Source organism: Lissotriton vulgaris, chromosome 8, assembly GCF_964263255.1.
Source record: "Lissotriton vulgaris chromosome 8, aLisVul1.2, whole genome shotgun sequence".
NCBI lineage: Eukaryota > Metazoa > Chordata > Amphibia > Caudata > Salamandridae > Lissotriton > Lissotriton vulgaris.
The window spans coordinates 1,229,836,156-1,229,858,474 of record NC_141696.1 but is presented as its reverse complement, the minus strand read 5'-3'; the positions used below and the strand labels follow the sequence as shown (position 1 = coordinate 1,229,858,474).

The window sequence follows — 22,319 nt, the reverse complement described above, 5'->3', positions numbered from 1 at the left end:
AAGTGCACTATGTGTGCCAGGGCTGGTAATGCAATGCAGTTTGTTAAATTGCCATGTTGTTCTGACAAGTACACCCACTTACAAGACCTTACCCTTCCCTTTCTATGCCCACCAGACACCCCTATGGTAGGTCCGCAGTACCACCTGGGCAGGGTGCAGTGTATGTAAAAGGTAGGACATGTACCGAGGTGTGTACCATGTCCTGACAGTGAAATAATCTCCATTTCATTTTTCACTGTTGAAAGGCCATCTTGCCCATATGACAGAATGGGGAGGCTGTGTAACATGTTTTCCAGCCTATCTTCCCGAAGGCTTAAGATGAAGAGGTGAAGTTTTGTATGTCTGAACTCACAATTTAATAACACATCTTTTTATGAAGGGTTTTTTTTTGCATTATGTGTTTAGAAGCCACTCTTTTAGAAGTGGCTGGGTTTTTGTGCTTAACATTTCTGTGTGTCTGTGCCTGGTTACAGATTGACTGTCTGGATTTAAAAGTGATAGGATCTGGGGAATGTCCTGACCCAGGGGAGGAGGTGAGACAGCAACAGACTGACCTGCATCTGGAATGTAGGTGAAGGAGTAGCCCCTAGAGGTGAAGAGGCCTGGGTTGCTGCCATAAAACAATTGTCCCATCTCCTGCTGAGTGATTGAGAATCCAGACTCCCACTAATCAAAGGAAGAAGGTGTCACTGCCAGGGAGGCACCCAGAACTGGTTTGAACAGGGGTCAGTGCCCCGCTGAACACAAAAACGTCAAAGACATTTAAGGGTATAACTGTAAGAGCTGAAGCCCCTGAAGTTTGGAGAAATGGATTGATCAAGTTTGAACAAGACTGAAGCTACTTCGTGGTCAAGATGAACCTTTGCCAAGGGAGAAACAACTGAAGAGACTGAAGGAAAGGACTGACCCTTGCTGTGTGTTATGGGGCTGGCCTGCAGTTTGATGTTTTAACCAAGGAAATGGTAAATGGACTTTACTGTGTGCTGTGTTCCCCTGCTTGAAAGGAGTTTGCTGCGCTGTTTCCTGAAGTAACTTATGCCCAAGGGCCCGAGGTGAGCTGGCTCCCTGTTGCTGAAACTCAGGAACACAAAAGTTTACAGGAGAGTCTCAGCGACCCTGTGTGCATGTGCAGACTGAGACCCTTGTAAGGAGTGCCCTGTGATTGTGGGCACCAGAAGTCCAAGCAAGTCTCAGCGACGCTGTGTGCATGTGCTTTTTGAAGCCTGAGACCTTCGTGAGGATTGCCTTGTTATTGTGTACCCGGAGTGCACGTGAGTCTCCTTGCTGCTGTGTGCGAGTGCTTCGTGCAGCCTGAGACCTTCATGATGAGTGCCCTGTGATCGTGCATCCGAAGCTCAAGTGAGTCTCAGCAACACTGTGTGCTTGTGCCCAGTGGCAGCCTGAGATCTTCGTAGCAGTAGCGGCCCCGACCGGCATCCCGGGGGAGCTGAGCTGCCGGCCCGAGCCCGCCATTGCCACAGTGGGACCTCAAGCCAACCTTGTTGAGGGAGGGCCCGAGACCCACTGACGGACTTCACAAAGATTGCATCGGAGGCCCAAGTCACTGGAAGATGAGAGGAGAGTGAGGTTGCACCCCCCAGGTAACGTGTGTAAACACCTGGGCCGGGGTGCGGGCTCAGACGGAGACGCTCTTGGCCTCTTTTATTCCGGCAGCGCGAGCCTCTGCTTCAGCTCGTATCGCGGCCCCTACTTGCCAAGAGAGTGACAGTACCGGGGCCAGAGTGTGGAGCTGCACTTTTTGTTACACCATACCCGTGTTGGGGGCAACCGTTGACAGAGGCTGACTGCAGTCAGCAGGAGTAGCGGAGAGACCACCTAAGGCACTGTGATCGGTGCTGGAGTGTATTACGCATTGCCTTATTTCTGCATAACAAAGTACCTGAGAGTCGTATGACGCATTGCATTGTTTCAGCATACCTAAGTACCTGATTCGCGTATTATGCATGGCATTATTTCTACGTATTGAACTACCTGATTGTCGTATGATGCATTGCATAGTTTCTACATAACGAAGTACCTGATTAGCGTATTACACATTGCATTATTCCTGTATAACGAACTACCTAAGGAGTGAATTGCGCATTGCATTATTTGTGCATAACGACGTACCTGATTGTTGCATTCCACATTACATTATTTTGGCATTGCAAAGTGCCTGATTCTAGCATTATGAACTGTATAACATTGTATTAGGACTACAGTGGAACGTTTAGAAGTGCTCATTATTATCGCCAGAACTTACGAGGACTGGCTGGCCTAACAACCGGCCAAGAGGAATATCACAAATAAGCATATTTGGTCCTATTGTATATCTTTTTATATAAATGTATACTCGTTTTTATGAAACTCATATGGAGTCCTTTTGTGGTGTCATCATTGGGTTGCTGTGAGCGTGGTTGCATAAACCTTACACATTTGCCTTGAAGATAAGCCTGGCTGCTTTTGCCAAGCTACCAAGGGGGTGAGCGGGGGCTATCTGAGAAGGTGTCCTTCATTTCCCTGATGTGGAAACGAGGGTCCCTATTTGGCCTAAGGTACCTACCTCAGCCAACTAAGGATACCGGGTCTAACAATGGGGTTGTTTCTTTTGGATCCAGTGATGAGCCTGGCAGCAGAGTTAAGAGAGGCTCTTGGTGGATTCAACTTGAATCTAGGCAGGTCCCAGAGGGTTGCACTTCCGTAGTCCAACATGCTCCTCACTAGAGCTTGCACAGCTGACTTGAAGTCGTCGACGGGAAGGAAGGGCTTTATTTTTCTTAGTGAGCTCATTGGAAAGTTTGTTCCTTTAGTGGCTAAACTGTTTTGTTCCTACATGTTAAGATTCTTGCAGAGGGTTATACCCAGTGATTTTGTGGAATCACTAACATGTGGAAGGCAGTTAAGGGCTGTTAGTTGCTTCATCAATTCTTCGATATCATCCATTCTTCGTTGCTGCATCCATTCTACAATATCAAGTGATTTTTGGGGGGATTCGGATTTGAGAGCATTTAGTTTGAGGTGGCTTCGGGTCAGCCAGTTCTGGGTTTTTAAAGAGTTATGTTGAGATATCGGATATCTGCGGGGGAAGAGATTTTTAGGTAGAGATGTGTGTCATCTGCGTACGTATGGTATTGGATGTTGGATGATTTCAGAATTTCAGTTAAAGGCTTCATGAACAGGTTAAAGAGAGTAGGTGTGAGTTTGGACCCCTGTGGGACCTCTAATGTGACCAGAGTAGAATTGGACAGGGACTGTTTAACCTTGATTTTTTGAAGTTCTGGTGTGGAGAAATGAAGCAAACTAGTTTAGAACGGCCCCTGATAGCCCCATCCTGCTTTAAAGTAAGTCTGGGAGACTGCCGTGTTTGACCATATCGAAAGCTGAGGAGAGGTCCCGGAGGATTAGAAGGCATGTGTGTAAGAGCAGAATCCATGCTGTGGCCCTGACGGAAACCGGATTGGAATTGGTGTATCAGTCAGAATGAATCTATGTTGTTGCATAATTGGACATGGGCACATTTTTCAAGGAGTTTTACCACAGAAATGTGCCCATGTCGCTCATGTGCCTAGGGAAAGAATGGTAAAAATTGGATGGAAGTTCTTTGGGTCTGCATGATCTGTCATGGGGTTTTTCAAAATAGGGTTACCTGGCCTGATTTTAAGCAGTCTGGTATAGTGCCTTGAAGCCTTCACTATCTCGGTCCAGAATGGGAGTATAGACACTTCAATCTCACTATAGACGTTAGATGGGAGAGGGTCGCAGAAGTGGTTTGATTGTTTTACTGTTAGATTTTTTTTTAAGAATGCTGCTTTTATTCAAGCTTTCAAATATGTTCCATGAAGCATTGTTTTTGAGTGTGTGCCTTGGCGATCAGAGGCTGGGGTTGTTTCGAGGTATGACTGGAAGGTGCTCTATTGCGGTTTGAAGATCACTTTCAATCTATTTTTTCTTTTCCAGGAAGAAGGAGGCACATTCCTTGCTATTTGGCTGCGGATTAGACCCAATTGTGGAAGGTTTGGGTATCCTATTAGGTGGTAGTCTGACAATTTTGAACAGTATTTTTGGGCGATTTATGGCTTTGTCTAGTTGGTTCCTAAAGAAATTTGCTTTTGAATTTCTCATGCGTTTGTTATAGATGTTCCTCAATGATCTCAAGTGTTTAAGGTGTTTTTTATATAGTGCTAACAAGACCCAAAGGTATCCGGTATCAGAGCGTTTTACATGAGCACGTTACAAATGGACTTATTAATTTTTTTTAGGCACAGGGAGAGTAAGTGATTTGCCCAGAATCACAGGATGTTGAGCGTTGTTGCTGAGACTTAAATCCGGTTCCTCAGCTTCGAGGTTGACCGATCTAGCCGTAAGGCTACATCCTCTCCCCTGTTTTCGATGGCTGCTGAGAATTACCACGCTCGTTCAGCTACTCTCAAATTGCATCTTTCTTCGTTAAGACTACCATTGTACCATGGTTTGGAGTCTTTAATGGACATTCCTTTTAGCTGTAAGGGTGAAATTGTGTCAAGAATGTTCGTCATGGAGTTGTTATAGTGGTCTGTAAGTGATGAATATCTGACATGTCCACAGCAGGAGATAAGAGGTTATTGCTGAGGGATCTCAGTATGTTATGGTTTATGTTTTGAATGCTCATTTTCCATTGTTTGGGTTTCATTAGTTGAACCTTGTGTGTGCTCACTGATTCAGTGATGAGGAAGGTCATACGGTGGTGGTCTGTCCAGTTGCAGAGGGATAGACTCAAGTTGAAAGGAATTGGCCTTAGAAATGTTTAAATCCAAGGTTGCGCCCAAGTTGTGTGTAAGACTGTCACAGAGTTGGATCAGGTTGAGGTCGGCAAGGAAGGTTTTAAGTCTGTCATCTGAGGGATCATTCAGGTCATTCCAATGGAGGTTGAAGTCGCTGAGGAAGCATCTGGGTACACTGTTGGCCCATGTTGGTTGAAATGATTTCCATAATTTGTTCTGTTAATGAGAGGTTGTCTCCTGGTGGGTGGTATATCGCATGCAGTTTGCATAGTTGCCTGTTCTTGCTCTCAATGTTTATGCATAGATATTCACAAGTAGTTAGTACAATGGTTTGTGACTGTTTAACCACGAGGTTATTTTGCTGTATGCAGGAGATGCGTCTGCCTGGACTGCTGTGTCTGTCTATTCTGATGATGTTGTTGCTAGATGGGAATAATATGTCAAGGATTGGAGCAGAGTAGTAATTTAACCATGTTTCAGTCAAAATAAATTGGTCGAACTTGTGTGCAAGGATTAAGGTCACCGATGTCCGCCACATGTTTCACTGCTGATCTGCAATTGAGTAGCATGCATTTCAGGTGTGGTTGTTGTCTGCTGATGTGTGATTGGAATTCGGTTATGGTTGGCTTGTTTACGTCTCTAGAATTGGGCCTAGGTTCTCTATGTGGGTTTGAGGGAATTGTTTGACTAAGACCCAGACTGTCTGGGTTATTGTGGTATGTAGGACTATATGTGAGGAGGAGGGAGTGAATGTTGCTGTCTGATAGATGATCTTTCAGCGTGGTAGGCCAAGCGGAGGCGTTGGGGTAGGGTATAGTTCACCATATCAGGTGAGGGGGTGGAAAAATTGTTGAGATCATGTTGGCAGGGGTGTATGATGGCAGTCATGAGTGGTAGTTAGTAGGTTGGGAGTGGGTGTGTCTAATATTATCGGGAGTCCTGTTGGGCCACCAGTAGTATGCCAACTCTAAAGTGATGTTTATTCGGCTCTGTAAGTCTGTCTTAAGTTGTTGTAGGTGTAGTGTAATCTCAGCAAGTCTGGATTCTAGCGAGGTGTGTAAAGAGGTGGTTGTGGGTTGGGACATGGGGCCGGGTGGTGGGGGGGAGCTCTGGACTGTGGTGTTAGAGTAGAGATGGCATGAGAGAGCCAGTGGGGGGAGATCAGGATGGAGATGAGTTTAAGCTTGGGGTGTGGAGTTGTAGAGCTCAAGAGCGTGCTGAGTAGAGGCGCTTGGATCATGTGGGTCATGTCACTAGTCGGGTTTGGGTGTTCTTTCTTAGAGAAGGTCATCATTTGGGTCATGGGGAGTGTCGTAGGCAAGCTAATAGTATCCAAGAAGGTGTATTGAGTGGGAGAGGGTAGAATCAGGGTGATAGAGTTACTTTTGTTGCTGTGTATCTCTGTGACCCCTGTTCTAGCGGTGATGTTTGGGCACAGTCTGGTTTGGGGATTCAAGGGGGGTACTCAGCCTCACCGGGTGATGAGGGGGGTTGGTATTGTGTAAGCTGATCACCATGAAGGGGGCGAGGGGGGAAAAGGGTAGAACACTTAATGTGGCTAGGCTATGCGAGGTCACTACTGGGGTACTTGTGAGTGGCATGAACAGCTAGGATGACCCTGGGAGAGGGCAGATTCCTTACTAGACACAAATTGTTTGATGATAGAGAAGATTAATTCAAATACTTCTAGGTTGCGGTCTGATGATTGGGTGAGGATAATCCCATTGTTATAAATGGAGATAGTTACCTCTGCTTTGACAGCAGCTCAGGGCGCTATGGAGAGTTTTAGACCATGAAGCGTTTTCCTGGATACAGTGATCTAAAGCAGTGAGTATAGGGCTTTCCTCTCTTGTGCTCTTCTTTTCGTGTAGACGATAAGATCCCATATTAAAACTCCTTTAGACGCGCAGAAGTAGGGATCTAAGATTAGAGTCTCTGTTTGAAATTTGAAAAGTCTGTGTTTAAAGCTCTTGGAGGCGTTTTATGTTAGATTGGGAGGGTATTTAATTTCATAGGCTTTGCTGATGGCCAGTTACAGTTTGGTGTCAAGTGCATATTATGAATAAAGATCCATGTCTGAGCAAAGAGTTAGAGCCAAATAAATGAATTGGGAGCTATAGCATGTGGGTGAGGGGAGGAAGGAGAAGGGTCAAATAGACAAAGCTCTCTTCTAGGGTGACCACCCTCACAGTAGCAACAGGACAGAGGAAATCCAGGGAGATATGATTCAACTCACATATTCTGGGTTTCATGCTTGCTGTTTTCAGGGTTACAGGCAGGTTAGAGATCCATGGGACTATATACTCATTGGTGAACCTCCTTCCAATGTAGTTAAGATGGTAGAGTAGTGTCCACTTACACTAGTCACACCAAACTATTGAATTATAGTCAGGCAGGGTTGTCCTCTGTCATGTTAGAGGAAAGGGATGTTGTGTGGGTCAATCAAGATGCGATGGAGGGGGAACAACCCTCTCAGAGCAATTGTCAGAATTAATGAGGAAACATCCTAATGCTGTTCATAAATGGCTGCTCCATTAGGATCCAGGGATCCAACAAGGTTTGAGGGCTAGGAGTCATTCCTTACTTTCAATTAAACTGCTTGTTAATAGAGTCCTTTTTTACTGTCATGAGCCCGCTAGTAATCCAGTCCTCTATCTCTTTCAATTGGTAGGAGAACCACCATCTTGGGATGAAGCCAGCATACAGGGGCGGGTAGTGGGGCTCTCAAAATGGAGGGCTGACTACAGCCCTGCAAAACTCCTTATGTGACCAACACCCTGAAAACACGGACATCAAGTGCCATAGACAAAAAGGGTCCAATGTCAGTATTCAGCAGTAGGGGAAAATACCTTGCACTCTTTGAATACAGCCCTAGTCAATATTCCCCATATTGAACGCTTTAGAGTTGATTATTAATGATAACACTGTGGATGTGAGGTGTGTGTTAGAGTTATTTCAGTTAAAAATACCTGGCAAATTTCAGTGTTTATTTTTATCTCAAAACATTACATTTTAACTGACGTTTTCACCGAAGTATAACATCACCCGAACCTTTGTTTATTCAGTGAATATACATGTGCACACAAACACACAGATTTATATATATGCGAAGATATATATGTGTGTGTATATATATATATAGATATATAAATATATCTCTATCTATATCTATATATATATATATATATATATATATATATATATATATATATATATATATATATATATATATATATATATATATATATATACATATATAACATAGATATTTATATATATTAGCTCCTGTGTAGATATACATGTGTCAAAGTTTCCATAGGAAGAGCATTTTTTATTTTGCTAATAACTTTAGCACAGTTTGAATAATTTTCACTGTACTTTTCTCTAAACTTTACAAGAAAAGGTTCAGCCACCTCAACTCCTCCGGGACGTTTTTGAGGTGATCCATGAACCAGGGGCAGAGAAAAAGTAGAACCTCAAAACTATTTTTCCCCATAAAGTTTGCATAGTAGAAATTAGACAACGATATAGGAAAAGTGACAGAACAAAATCTCACCATATTTGGAAGAAAGCTAGATATTTACTCAGAAATTATATGTTTTGTGATTTGATATATTTCTGTTCAGCTGTTATGGTTCATTAAAAACACCTCAGAAATTCATTAAAAAAGTGCTTCCATTTAAAAAACAATAAATAGGGAAATTTGCCAGTTATAATAACTAACGGAAGTGTAACTTACATAACTGACATAAGTGTAACTTGCACTGATGTGTTGCACTGCTTATGATCTCACATATAACATCACTGATGACCTCTGAAATATGTGGTACAAGTTATATTTTCGTCAGTTACGTATAACTAGTGAATCTCCCTGTTTTTTTTTTAAACAGTAGTACTTTTTTCAGTGGATTTCTGATGCTTTCTTGAGGTAAGTTAAAATTCTACTACTGTCTTCACGCATAACCCCACTTAAGCCTTTTGTTATTACAGTGAAAAATAAAAATATATATATATTAATTAACATCCTTGGAAATTTGACTTTGTGGTGTGTTTTTGGTGTCTGAGAGCGTAGCGGATCTTGGGACTGTGTTTACTTTCATTACCGGCGTACTCGGCTGGAGTGCACGCCACCTCCCACGGGGCCACCAGCAGTTGAGACAGGGCTCTCTTGGGGGAAATATATATATATATATATATATATATATATATATATATATATATATTCACTTAAAAAACCATAGGTTTCAGGCATTATATAGTTAGGAATTAGCATTTAAAAAACCATTGAAATTGCTCCTATATAGTTAGTTGTACTAACTATATTTCGCGCATGCGCAATCCACTGCTGATGATGTCACATATTACATCATTCATGACATGGTCAGTGACATCACTGATGACATCGCTGATGACATCTCAAATGACATCACTGATGACCTCTCATTTGACATCACTGATGACATCTCATTTGACATCACTGATGACATCACTGATCACATCATCCAGTGACTGTGTGTTTCTGTAAAGTTTAAATATGTTTTACATATTGAAGAATGAGTGGATGTATAAGTGTCTGGATGAAGGATCCACCACCCACACACACACTCAGTCTCCCATTCAAATACTTGGGCAACCAATCAATAACCCATATAGCCACTCATGTAGGTACTGATCAACACAAGCAGCAGCTTACACAACAACAGACATACTGATGCACACATTCAGACAGTTTAGTCACTAACCCATGCATTTAGTAAGACACATTTATTCACTCACTCATACAGTCAGTCACGCACCTACTAAATCCTTCATCCAGACACTTATACATCCACTCATTCTTCAATATGTAAAACATATTTAAACTTTACAGAAACACACAGTCACTGGATGATGTGATCAGTGATGTCATCAGTGATGTCAAATGAGATGTCATCAGTGATGTGATCAGTGATGTCAAATGAGATGTCATCAGTGATGTCACTGACCATGTCATGAATGATGTAATATGTGACATCATCAGCAGTGGATTGCGGGTGCGCAAAATATAGTTAGTACAACTAATTATATAGGATGAATTTCAATGGTTTTTAAAATGCTAATTCCTAACTATATAAGGCCTGAAACCTATGGTTTTTTAAGTGAATTTGCAAGGTTTTTAAAATGCTAATTCCTAACTATATAAGGCCTGATACCTATGGTTTTTAAGTGAATTTGCAAGGTTTTTTAAATGCTAATTCCTAACTATATAAGGCCTGAAACCTATGGTTTTTTAAGTGAATTTGCAAGGTTTTTTAAATGCTAATTCCTAACTATATAAATGCTTGAAACCTATGTTTTTTTCAGTGAATTTGCAAGGTTTTTTAAATGCTAATTCCTAACTATATCAGGCATGAAACCTATATTTTTTTTCAATAAATTTCAAAGGTTTTGTAAATGCTAATTCTATTAGCGGATAACGTTTATATATGTTATTATCCTTCTGGGACCACCTGAGCAGCCATCTTGTTTTCAGGAGAAGTGAGGCACAAGAGAGCACAAAACAAGAGTGGAAAACGCGAAAAGGGGGCAGGGTTGAGACCCCCTGACCCCCTAGCCCTTCTCAGGGGGTCCCAGAAGAACCACCAAGTGCAAAAAAAAAACCATTTTTTCTTTTTTTTTGCCCTTGGGGGTCCTTTTGCGACCCCCTGAGAAGGGCTAGAGGGTTGGGGGGTCCTACCCTGCCCCCTTTTCATGTTTTCCACTCTTGTTTTGGGCTCTCTTGTGCCTCAGTTCTCCTGAAAAACAAGATGGTGGCCAACACTTCCTGGTTTGGACAGTTTGGAATGTTGACAGTCGACTGCCAGCCAATCAGAACCTCACTCGCGCACGTAAGGGTACGCGCACGTACGCGTACGGTACGCGTACGGTACGCGTACGGTGCGCGTACGGTGAGCACATATAGATATATAGTTTGCTCAAATTCAATTTTCTCAACAACTACTGGAGGGATTTTCTCCAAATATAGAAAAGGCACTACTGCATACCTGTCCCTACCATTTTGCCAAGTTTGGTGTAATTCCGTTCAGCCGTTCGGGCTGTAGCCGTGTCTAAAGGTCCCATAGAAAATGCCATTTGAAAAATTTCAAATTCGATTTTCTCAAGAACTACTGGAGGGATTTTCACCAAACATAGCAAACGCACATCTGCATACCAGGCCCTACCATTTTGCCAAGTTTGGTGTAATTCCATTCAGCCGTTCGGGCTGTAGCCGTGTCTAAAGGTCCCTATGGAAATTAACATGGGGAAAACACGTTTTGGGACCCCCCTTTTTTCGCGGCCCCCGCTTGACGAATCCCCCTGAAACTTTGAGGGAAGGAGCGGAACGGAGCGAAGCAATTTTAAGGAAAATTACACGCAGATTCCTCAATCGGCGCCAAAGTTATTCCCAATAGAATGTTGGGGATTTCCTATGGTAACTACGTCCTAACTATATATACCTACTGGCGACCGCCAGTAGGTAATACATATATATATATATATATATCTATATATATATATATATATATCTATATATATAGATATATATATATATATATATCCGCAAAAACTCCAAACACTACTTCCAGGTCAACCAACGTCAGACCGGCAAGGGAACATAGGAGACGGACCACAAGATGCGCTGCACAGGATCTTTATTTGCAGAGAAGCCGGTAAGCCAGAGGGCACTACGCGTTTCGGGCTAGGAAAGCCCTTGTTCACATGCCTATATATATATAGTTGTGAGTTGTGGTTAGTTTACCTAAACATATTTATTTTTTGTTTTATTACCAGAACTGTACTTTAACTGTGTTTCATTGTATTTCTGAGATTTCTTTTAAGGTAAAATAAAGTACACCAGAAATGCTGTTCTCTCCATTTTACTCTTGAACGTATGGCTTGTAAGTGTAAAGTGAAATGCCTCCTTTAAAATCCCACTGACTTGTGGCCTAGGCCCAGGTTCCAGTTACCAGTGAGCACGACAAACGGCCACTAAGAAAGCAGTTACTTATGTGTGTAATCAAAATGGAAGATGGTTAAGACACATATGGAAAAAGATTGTTTTAATACAAAACAATACAAATATTCAACTGCTGATTGTTTTCATTGTTCTTATTTAGGGATTTTGAAAGCAATCATATCAAGTATCTGACAAATTCCACGTTCATTACCTGTGGCGAACTCACAGTACTGTAAGTATATTTGTGAATTTTTCTGTTTTAAATACCTGTCCACATAAATTGGAGGCAGGAAAGGTATGTGAAGCCTGATGTTGCAAACCCATTTTTCTTACCACCCTACTAAAATTGGTAGTCTCTAAAAGGGGGCCGGCCTATGAAACTATGTGAGGTGGCTTAAATACATAAAGTAGATTTCTGTGATTCTCATAGTGGGCCACACAACCAGTATTTTGCTTTCTGTCTGAGTTTTCTGTTACTGCATTCAGATATAACAGAAGAACTGAGGTACACCCAAAAACAGTCAGAACTACTGGCTTTGCCAATGTTTGTTAGCTATTTCAGATACATGAGGAACAACAATGATTTTGTTGTCAATAAGATATATTTAAAATGTTTCAATTTTGAAATTTGTCGAGACCGTGAATTAAACATTACTGCGGCCTGTGGAATGTTTGCTGGCCTTCAGAGTGAGTCAATCAGTCCCATTATGGTCACTCTATGTTAGAGATGTATGTCCTTGTTTCTGCACATCTCGTCAATCTGTATATCTTAGTCTTCAGCTCACTCTTTCTAATCCCTCCTGAAAGCACTTTCTCGTATCTCCTTCACTTCACCACCCCCTATATATGCAACAAGCACTCAACTGTAAGCACTGCATTTTCTTTTACTTTCACCTTGTCAATATTTAGAAAACTCTGTACCTCCTCCACACATATTTGCATTGAATCACAATAGTAACTGGAATACATGAACATTGCTTTATGGGCTCTACAGAGAAGTTAAAGATTGGATGGCCATGTGTTCTGAACAGCTCTCTTTGCACCACTGACGTGCGCTGTGAGTAACTTGCAATGCCTTCACCCTCAACTCCAGGTCTCTCCCATTCGTAGTTCATTACTAAAACCTGGAGGCGACTCTGTTCAAAGTACGGACAGACAGTAGTATGCTACACAGAAACACATCAATGAAACAGCTAACACAGTTAGGGTATGCAAGATTAAGTAAAGCATGTAAAATATAAACAGGATACAAGTCCGTGACATGGATTACCTTACCTTTTTACAATCATTGTTTGAAAATCTATCATGTTTTATGCCACTTAAGTGAAGGACATTAATATAGGGCCCAATACACAGGTCCACTCGAAGCCCTGAATTTGTGCAGGCGCTTGCTCAATGCAAGTTGGCAGTTCACAGCACAAATTGGTGCAAATACCATGGCCAGTTTACTGCCATGTGCAGAAACTATTGAAAGTTAACACGAGCATAGTGCCTACATTGTTTTCCATTGCAGAGCAAAACCTTGTCCTAATAAACTTTAAGATAAATAAAATAGGATTTCCAGCTTCAAGTAACTTTAGAGGCAATTCTAAATTGGTATATCACCCACTTTCTACCCTAACTCAAAATACTCACTCTTTGGTTAGTTTTGTGACTGGCATGTTGCAGTATGAAGGTGTCGGATTTGCAAAGTACTGTGAGTAAAAGTTGGGAGAGGTGCTTGTGTTGTAGTGTACTTGTTAATATCCTGCTCATATAACTCATGTGCAGAAAACCCTTATGTATGGGATTTAACTATGGCTGTTCCTGCACAATAGCTCTTTTGAACCAAGAGATGTTTGTGCTTTTGCTTGCCCGTATCTGTACCTTTCTGTGTATAAGAGCTCTCACAAATATACTTTATTCAAACTGTTCAAATACAAACATGCCTAATCCGTCAGCATATGCATGTGCATACCTGCCAACTTGAAGAACAATATCACTGTGTGAGGAAGGAGCGGGCCTTGAAGGGGACGGCCCCATGCTGAGAAGTACCTATGAGGTCCTCTCCGCCCCCTTACGCCCCTCAAAAGAGTAAAAGCTTGCTACGACTTGTGCCAATGTCCTGGATTCTTTCCACACCCTTTAATGGTAGTCGGCGGCTCAAAGCCAAAGTAAATAAGCTGGAAAACACCTATTTTTAGTTGTTTTTCAGCTTATTTTCCCTGTCACCTTGTGATATTGGTTCCTCACCGGGACACCGTATGTTGGGAGCCGATATTGTGTGCCATGCAGGGCCAAACTGAGAACCAAAACCGGCCCTGGCAAAGTGTTTGGCTGTCTCCCTGGGAGTGCAACCAAGCTCTTTGTCGGGGCTGGTTTTCGGCCGATTTAGTTACAGGGCCGACAAAAACGTCCCTGTAACAAAAACGGCCCTGGGGCCTAAAACCAGCCCCAACACTTGCAACGCACCTGGGGTTTGCCCGGTGCCCGCAACGGCCAGTCCGGGCCTGGCACCATGTGATTTGGCAGGCATGTATGTGATTATACCATGTCCCAATTCTCACATATATATTCAGCATCGTTGTCATGATCGTAAATATCTAGAGTGAAAAGTATTTATCGGGAGACCTGGGGGAACGCTGGGTGGTAGGAAATTTGTATGAGCCCGGTGATGCCACACTTTCCCACACAAAAATGTGTGAAAAAAATTATTTTTTCAGCTAAAATTGAGGTTTGCAAGGGGTTCTTGATAAGGGAACGTTGGGGGATCCACGCAAGCCATACCTCCTTGGAAGCCCCCGGGTGTCTACTTTCCAGAAATGTGTGGGTTTGGTAGGTTTCCTTAGGTGCCGGCAGATCTAGGCACTTTGCAAAAAAAGGGTCATTTTTCTCTGCGAAATTGAGGTGTGACCACATTGCGTTTTGTGCCGTTTCCTGTTGCAGGGACTAGGCCGACCCACATATGTGAGGTACCAATTTTCTTGGAAGACTTTGGGGAATGCGGAGTGGAAAGAAATTTGTGGATACACGCAAATTCCAGAACTTTCCATCACAGAAATGTGGGGAAATTGTGTTTTTTTTACAATTTTTTAGGTGTGCAAAGGTTTCTGGGTAACAGAACCTGGTGAGAGGGAGTCAAGTCACCCCATCCTGGATTCCCCTGGGTGTCTAGTTTTCAAAAATGTATAGTTTTGCTAGGTTTTCCTAGGTGCCGGCAGAGCTAGGGTACAAAAACTTGAGCTAGGCACTTTGCCATAAAAGGGTCATTTTTCACTGCAAGATTGAGGTGTGACGACGTTGCGTTTTGCGCTGTTTCCTGTCGCGGGCACTAGGCCGACCCACACAAGTGAGGTACCGTTTTTCTTGTAAGACTTTGGGGAATGCAGGGTGGGTAGAAATGTGTGGATCCACGCAGAGTCCAACACTTTCCACCACAGAAATGTGGGGAAAATGTGTCTTATTTGATTTTTTTTTTAGGTTTGCAAGGGATTCTGGGTAACAGAACCTGGTGGTAGGCAGTCAAGTCACCCCATCCTGTATTTCCCTGGGTGTCTAGTTTTCAGAAATGTATAGGTATGCTAGGTGTCCCTTGGTGCCGGCAGAGCTAGGGTTCAAAAACGACAGCTACACACTTCGCAAAAAAGGGTATTTTCATTGTGAAAATGTGGTGTGTTCATGTTGGGTTTTGATCCCTTTCCAGTCGTGGACACTATGCCTACTCACACAAGTGATGTACCATTTTTATCGGAAGACTTAGGGTAATTCAGATTTGTAAAGCAACTGTTATTACCTATTGAGTTTTGATGCATTTCTGCCTTCCAAATGAAAGACATTGTGTAAAAAAGAAGTCATTTTGAAAAATGACCAATAATTCTAATGCTAGTATGAGTATTCCCAATTTTGAAAATGTGCAAATATGTACTGTTTCTAAACTTTATAATTTGTACCCATTTCAGAACTACATAGGTGTCTTTCATACCGATTTTCACACAATAATTGCTGTATACCCGGTACATAATAAAAAGCCATTGCAAATTGCTACTCAGTTTTTGACTCTGGGTTCGTCTGCTTCTTGGTGAACCTACAAGTCCTATATATACCCACAACCAGGAAGGTTCAGCAGATGTAACTATATATTACTTTCAAAGAGCTGTCATAATTACAAGAAGTTACAGGTGAAAATGTAGACAAAAAAGGCAGTTTTTTTCAACTAATGTGCAATTTTTCCAATATTAAATTGTTAGTTTCTATAAAGAAACCTTGATGGATCTACAAAAATGACCCCTTTCTAAATTTAATATTTTGTCTACTGTTCTAAAATGTATAGCTTTCCAGGATCCATTATTGCTTTCATACTCATTTTTACCATTAACTGGAAGGAGGTTGAAAGCACTAATAATAGCAAAAATAGGCTATGTCCCAGAAAAATGCCAAAACTGTGTAAAAAATGTTGATTTTCTGACAAAAGACTGTCATTTACTAAAAGCTGGGAAAAGGGTGATTTCAGCCCCACAATCCCTTTTTTGATAACATTTGCAGGGAAAAACCCAGACCCTTTCATTTGTAGCCCATTTTTCCCATTTCCCCCCCAAAAAAACTAAATTTTGCTGTATTTTGGCTAATTTCTCGGACCCCTCCAAGGGAATCCACAAACCCTGAGTACCTTTAGAATCCCCATGATGTTGGAAGAAAAGGACGCAAATTTGGCGTGGATAGCTTATTTGGTCAAAAAGTTACAGGGGCCTCAACGCGCACTACCCCAAATAGCCAAAAAAAGGTGAGGCACAGGAGGGGGGAAAAGACCTAGCAGCGAAGGGGTTAATACAAGGGCACAATAAACTTTGAGATCTCATCCTTTCTAGGAAGTCGTCAGGCACAGACAAAAGGGCAGAAACGGTGACACTTTCAACAAGACAAAAAAATGAATTATCCATTACTACTACCAACTACCCTGTCTCGTCACTCTGGAAGAGCTAATCAGCAGTCCTTTGCTAAAAAAGACCCTCACAGAATGTTTGGGGTAGCCTTTCGTCCATTATCCCTCACTTCAGTTTTGGGTCTCCAACCTCTATCCACTATCCACAGGGATGCAGTCAATACACTCCCACTGTGTAAGGAAGCTACATGTACTTTCCATCGCGTCATGCAAAATGCATCCACCTGGTTCATGCACTGACTTTCTTCTCACAAGTAGTCTTACTAATATGCACTTAGGGGCATATTTACTAGGGGCTTGCTTTGCCTTTGTGGAAGACAGCACCAGCCCTTAGGATTTACTAAGCCATGCAAAGCAGGGAGGAGCTGACTCATGTAGACAGACTAGGATAAGATGAACTAGGTCCTGGGAGGATCAGGGTTACCAATTACAGAGGGGGTGGAACAAATAGACTATGAGGAACTGGAGAATGAAAAACAGCACTACTGTTACCAGGGCAAGGGTGAGAATGATCATAAGGGCCAGGAGGTTGTTGAACAAGGGGATCTGAACCCAGTGGACAAGGGCCTGAAGGAGCAGAAGGACCAGAGGTAGTAGGAACAAGGGCTACTATGAGGGCCTCTGCACATCAATCATGACCAGAGGGACAAGGATAACCAGGGCCAGGAGTAGCAATCCCAAATAGACAGATGAAAGAGGACCAGTACTAGAAGATCAATGGAGAGAAGGACCAGAGAAAGGAAGGCCAAGGGACCAGATGCAAAAGGACTAGAACCAGAAAGACCACAACAAGAAAGGACCAGGGTTAGCAAGACCTGGCAGCCCTATAGTAGAATGATCAGGGGGTTATAAAGAATGAGAGTGTCTAGGTCTAGAGGGATGAGGATCAGAAGGTCCAGGAGTGTCAAACTGAGGGGGATCCTAAACCAGAATAGCATGAAATACATGAACCAGGGTGGCCCATGACATAGGAACAAGGAGGACCTTGCGTGGCTCTACGTGGCTTAGTAAAAGCCTTCCTATGATTGTGAGCTTACCTTTGCTGATTGCCAATTCCCTTTTCCCCCTTTGTTAGGCTTTAAACAATTTTCCTGACTTCAGATATCTGAGTTTTTCAAACCCTTTCTGATGTCCTTTACATACCACACTCACATTGACCCATAAACCTTTAATCTCTTCTGCCAAGCTTCAGTCCTTATGCCCTCAGACCCGTCCTCAGACTAGTGCCAGCTTCCAGCAGTGTCTTCTACACTGAAAGGTCAGTGTGCAACAGTACTGCTTTTTATTCACTTTCAATGCTCCGATTTAGTAGAGCTTACTTACCAGTTCAATGCGTGGGATAAAGGAATGGGTGTTTCTAGGGGTTGGCAATATTAAAAGCATGAATAAGAACCATTTACAAAATGGATATCCTAATACATGTGGCCTAGATTCACATAGTCGTCCTTCTCCTAATTCAGGTCACCCAGGTACTGGTTTACAGAATCTGGGGGTCCTAGTTGTAGTCTTTTCTGACGCTGGTCTCCCTGGCACTGCTCCCAGATCATCATTGTATTAGTCCTTCCTGGGCCTCCTGATCCTGGTACTACTGATTCTGATTCTGATCCTGCTGGTCTGCTGGGTTTTATCCAATTAGCCCTGTATTCCTAATTATCCAAGGGCTGGCATGCCTAACCTTCTTGGTTTGGGTCATCCTGATTCTCCTTGCCCTGGTCCTTATGGTCCCCTAACACTGTCTCCACTGGTCCTGGGTATCCCTATTAGCTCCTCTTGGTCTGGGTTTGGTCTTTTTGGTCCTGGTCTGGTCCCGTTGGCCCTCGTAGCTCTAGTTGTCCTGGGTTCCCTTGATCATTGCCAGCCTAATCCCAATACCCCAGTTCCTAGTTGTCCTGCTTAACTTGGAAAGTCAGGTCCCTTGGTTCTGACCGTCCTCCTAGCCCTGTTCCTGGTCCTGCTTATTCTGATCCTTCTAGTCCACCTAATCCTCTCCCATCTGGTCCCTGGTCTTAAAGGCACTAGTCCACCTACTTCTGACTTGTCTAGTTTTCTGGGTCCTCCTCCATCATGTCATGATACTCTTGACTCTGGTCCTCCTCCTCAGTGTCATATAGGACTAACTTATCTACATTATTCTGATCCTCCTTTTCTAGGTCATTCGGTTCTTAGCCGTCTTAGCCACCCAGCTTGGTATTCATGGCTCCTGTCATCCTTGCCTTCCTTGTCCTTTTCCTTCTCATCTTCCTTCTCATCCTGGTCCTGTTGCTTAGTTCTTAGAAATAAATAGGATCTGTGCTTTTAGACAACATAAACTAAAGGATTGGTGTCCAGACTGATTCCGGACTCCCCCAAAGGATATGTTAGCCTTTAGACCAGATAGCTCACAGTGCCACCATAAGCCTCCTAACCTTACCAAGCAGTCAATAGTTTTTGGCAACTTTTCAAACATGAGAACCCTTGATCCATCTGGGAAACATTACATTACTTTTCACTCAGATAATCGTGCTCACTTAGTCTCAGAGAAATACACAGAATAAATGATGGGGACATTTTTAATGAGCATTTATATTGAACCAGCATCATTCTATTATAAAACGTGTTTGCTGCAACAACCGTTAGACAGAAACAGATGTATAAGATTACAAGCAACAACAGAGTAAATAAAAGGTAGAATTCTACCATAGTGCTAAATCAGTGAGTATATGCAGGCATAGAGATACATGACAGCAATCAAGTGTACTCCTACGATGCAAAGCCTACCTAAGTGTACCTAGAATGTATGAGGGTGTAAAGACCCAAGAATCCCTTAGGGAAGAGCCAACCCCATTACCTGATGAGAGAGAACGAAGGACCCTATCTTGGAAACCCCGCAAGGGATGTCAGACATCTGCTTGTTGGAGTTTCAGTGTGCAGGGACCTCAGCATCTTGTGTCAGCGTGGAAGCTTCTCCTCTCCCTATTTAGTGTTGTTATGGTTCTTTTATGCCATAAAGAAAGCCACAGGTTCCTTACACAATCAATATGTTGTCAATATGTTGTGAGTACGAATTTGCAATTATTCAAAGTAGTTCCTTCGCCCTAGGATGAAGAGGGCTATGACTTTTATACGGAGTATTTTAATCCTGTTATGTACATCATGTGTAGGGACTTTTCTAAGAATCCTCATGCATATTAAATGAGGCTAGTCTCAAGGAAACTGATAAACATTTATTCAGCACATAACTGGGTAAAAGGTCATTGCTAGAACCGTTTTGCAGAGCAAGGTAGGACAAATGTAGGTAAAAGGTTGTGTAGCTTCTTAGGCCTTTATTGGGGTACATTGGGTTACATAACACTCTTGCTTGTCCTGGTATACTTGGTCCTGATACTCTGGGTTTCTGATGATTGAGCTTCTTTTCCCCCTGGGTTGTCGTTTCCCTAGTCCTCATTTCCCTAGCCCTCTTAGCTCTTGTCCTGTTGACTATGTTCGCCTGACCATCTCCTCTTTATTCTTCAGCTCATGTTCTCCTAGTCTTCGTTACTCTCGGTCTGGTTTGCCTGGCAATGGTCTTCCTATTCCTGGTCCTCACAGTCCATGTTCTCTTCTTGGTTTGTTGCCCACTAGACTTGATCCTTTTGTTTCTGGTCCTCCTTGTGTGGGTTTTTGTATGAATAATCCTTTTGGTTCTTATCCTTCTGACTATCCTGTTTTTTTCAGACCCCTTCTTCTAGTTTTTTCTTTTCTTCTCTGATCTTCTTTACCTTCATCCATTTATGCTGGTCCTTCTGATCCTTCTCACTCTGCTAATCTGATTCCCAATACGTCAGTTTCTTGTCCTTCTGGCCCACTTGGTCTACCTGGCCTCTGGTGTCCTAGCCTTTTTAGTTGTTTACCCTCTTAGCTCTTGTCTTCCTGCTTCAAATCATCTGTGTCATCCTGGCCTTGTGCCCTGTCCTCATGGTCATTATGGCACTGAACTCAATGGTCTTCTGCCAGCTTGATCCTGGTTCACTTTGTTTGGGTCCTTCTGAGCCGCATCATTTTGGTCCTGGTCCTCCTGGACATCAAGGTTCAGCCTTCCTACTCTTCCTGGGTGTTCTGGTCATTCTGATCTTCCTCACCCTGGTCCTGAGACCCCCATATCCTGGTCTGTCTGCTCCACTTGGTAGTCTGGACCCTGGTCCTATAGTCAATGTCCCCCTGGCACTGCTAGGCCTGTTCCTGGTTCTATTGGGGATGATCCTCCTTATCCTTCTTGCTCCGGTCCTCCTTGTATTCTTGGTACTGACTGCCTCATATTGCTTGCTTATTCTGGCTCCTGGTCCTATTGACCTGGATCTTGTCTTACTGGATCTCGTCCTTATTCCTAGGCCCTGGTCTTCTTGCTACTTTTCCTCGTGCTGCTATACAAACTCATCATGGTCCTCCTCTATCCAGTCCTTATGGGCCTGGCCATCCTTACCCTGGTCATGGTACTCAAGGTCCTGATCCTATTTGCACTGATCTTCCCGGTCCCCTTAGTACTTTCTGGTTCTCATAGAACTTTTCCTTCCGACTTTGGCTGCCAGTGACCCTGGTCTCAGCTACCTGGCAATCCTGAGCAAGGTCATGCTATTTTTGTTTTTTGTAGTCCTTGTCCTACTTGAGATTCTGTGCCCCTTGTCCCTACTCCTCTTGGTCCTGTTCCTTATAGTTTGGGTTCTCCTGGACCTAGTTCTCCTAGCTTTGACCCACATGCTATCTCAGTCTTGGTCTCCTTGGTCCTGGTTGTCCTGGTCTTTCCTGTGTTATTGTGCTTGTAATCATGTATTTTGCTTTATTGCTACATGGCCCTTCCTGGTTCCCCCAGTCTCGTATCACATGACCCTGTTACTTCAAAGTCCTCTTGGTTCTACCTTGTCCTGGTTCTCCTAACAGTCAACCTCCTAGCCCTGATATTGCAGGCCCTCCTGGCCCATCTCCCTTCTTGTGTCCTTGCATTCTTAGTCTTTGTCTTCCTTATTTGGGTTGTCCTTGTTCTTTTGGGTCTGTTTCGTCTGTTTTTAATACTATTGATACTCCAGCCATGTGATCTTGATCCAGGTTCTCATTGTTCAGGTCCTCTTGAGCATGATTATTTTGGTCCTGGTCCTCTTGCCCGCCACTGTCCATTCCACCTGGTTTACCAGATGCTGGTTTGCCTTCTTACCTCAGATCCTTCTCCCTCTGGTCCTCCTACTTGAAATGATTGCTCTGTCCCACTTGGAAATGAGAGTCCTGGTCCCTTAGGTCCTGATCTTCATGGCCCTGTTAGTCCTGATTCCTGTCCTCCTGGTCATGATCCTTTTAGTTTACCATGTCTACTTGCCCTAGATTTCTGGGTGCCCTTTGTACTGCCCCCTCAGTTTTTTAAATCCGTTGTCCTGCTTATCCTAGTATCCTGGACATAGTGGCTAGTCCTTCAGGCCCTAACCTTCTTGGTCTTCTTCAGTCTGGTCCTGATCATCCTGGCCCTTGTCCTCCTACTCCCTGCCCACATGGCTCTTCAATAACTTGTCTTGTCACAGATCATCCTAGCCTTTCATAGCTCTTATGTTCCTTTACTTCCGGTTCATGCTTGTCTAAGATCTTCCTGGCCCTATACTTCCTGTTCCGACTGGTCATCATTACTATGTACTTCTACCCCATGCCATTTGGATCCTGGGTCTCC

The 22,319-nt window shown here is 43.1% G+C and overlaps 1 protein-coding gene across 1 annotated transcript in view; it reads left to right on the top strand.

The window, feature by feature from the left end:
• RXFP2 (relaxin family peptide receptor 2) overlaps positions 1 to 22,319 on the top strand; it is a 1,407,219-nt gene that overhangs the window by 1,191,076 nt on the left and 193,824 nt on the right. Inside the window, exon 10 of the mRNA XM_086935135.1 lies at positions 11,897 to 11,968. Within this exon, the coding sequence (XP_086791261.1) occupies positions 11,897 to 11,968 (72 nt within the window). The remainder of the gene's footprint in view (positions 1 to 11,896; positions 11,969 to 22,319) is intronic.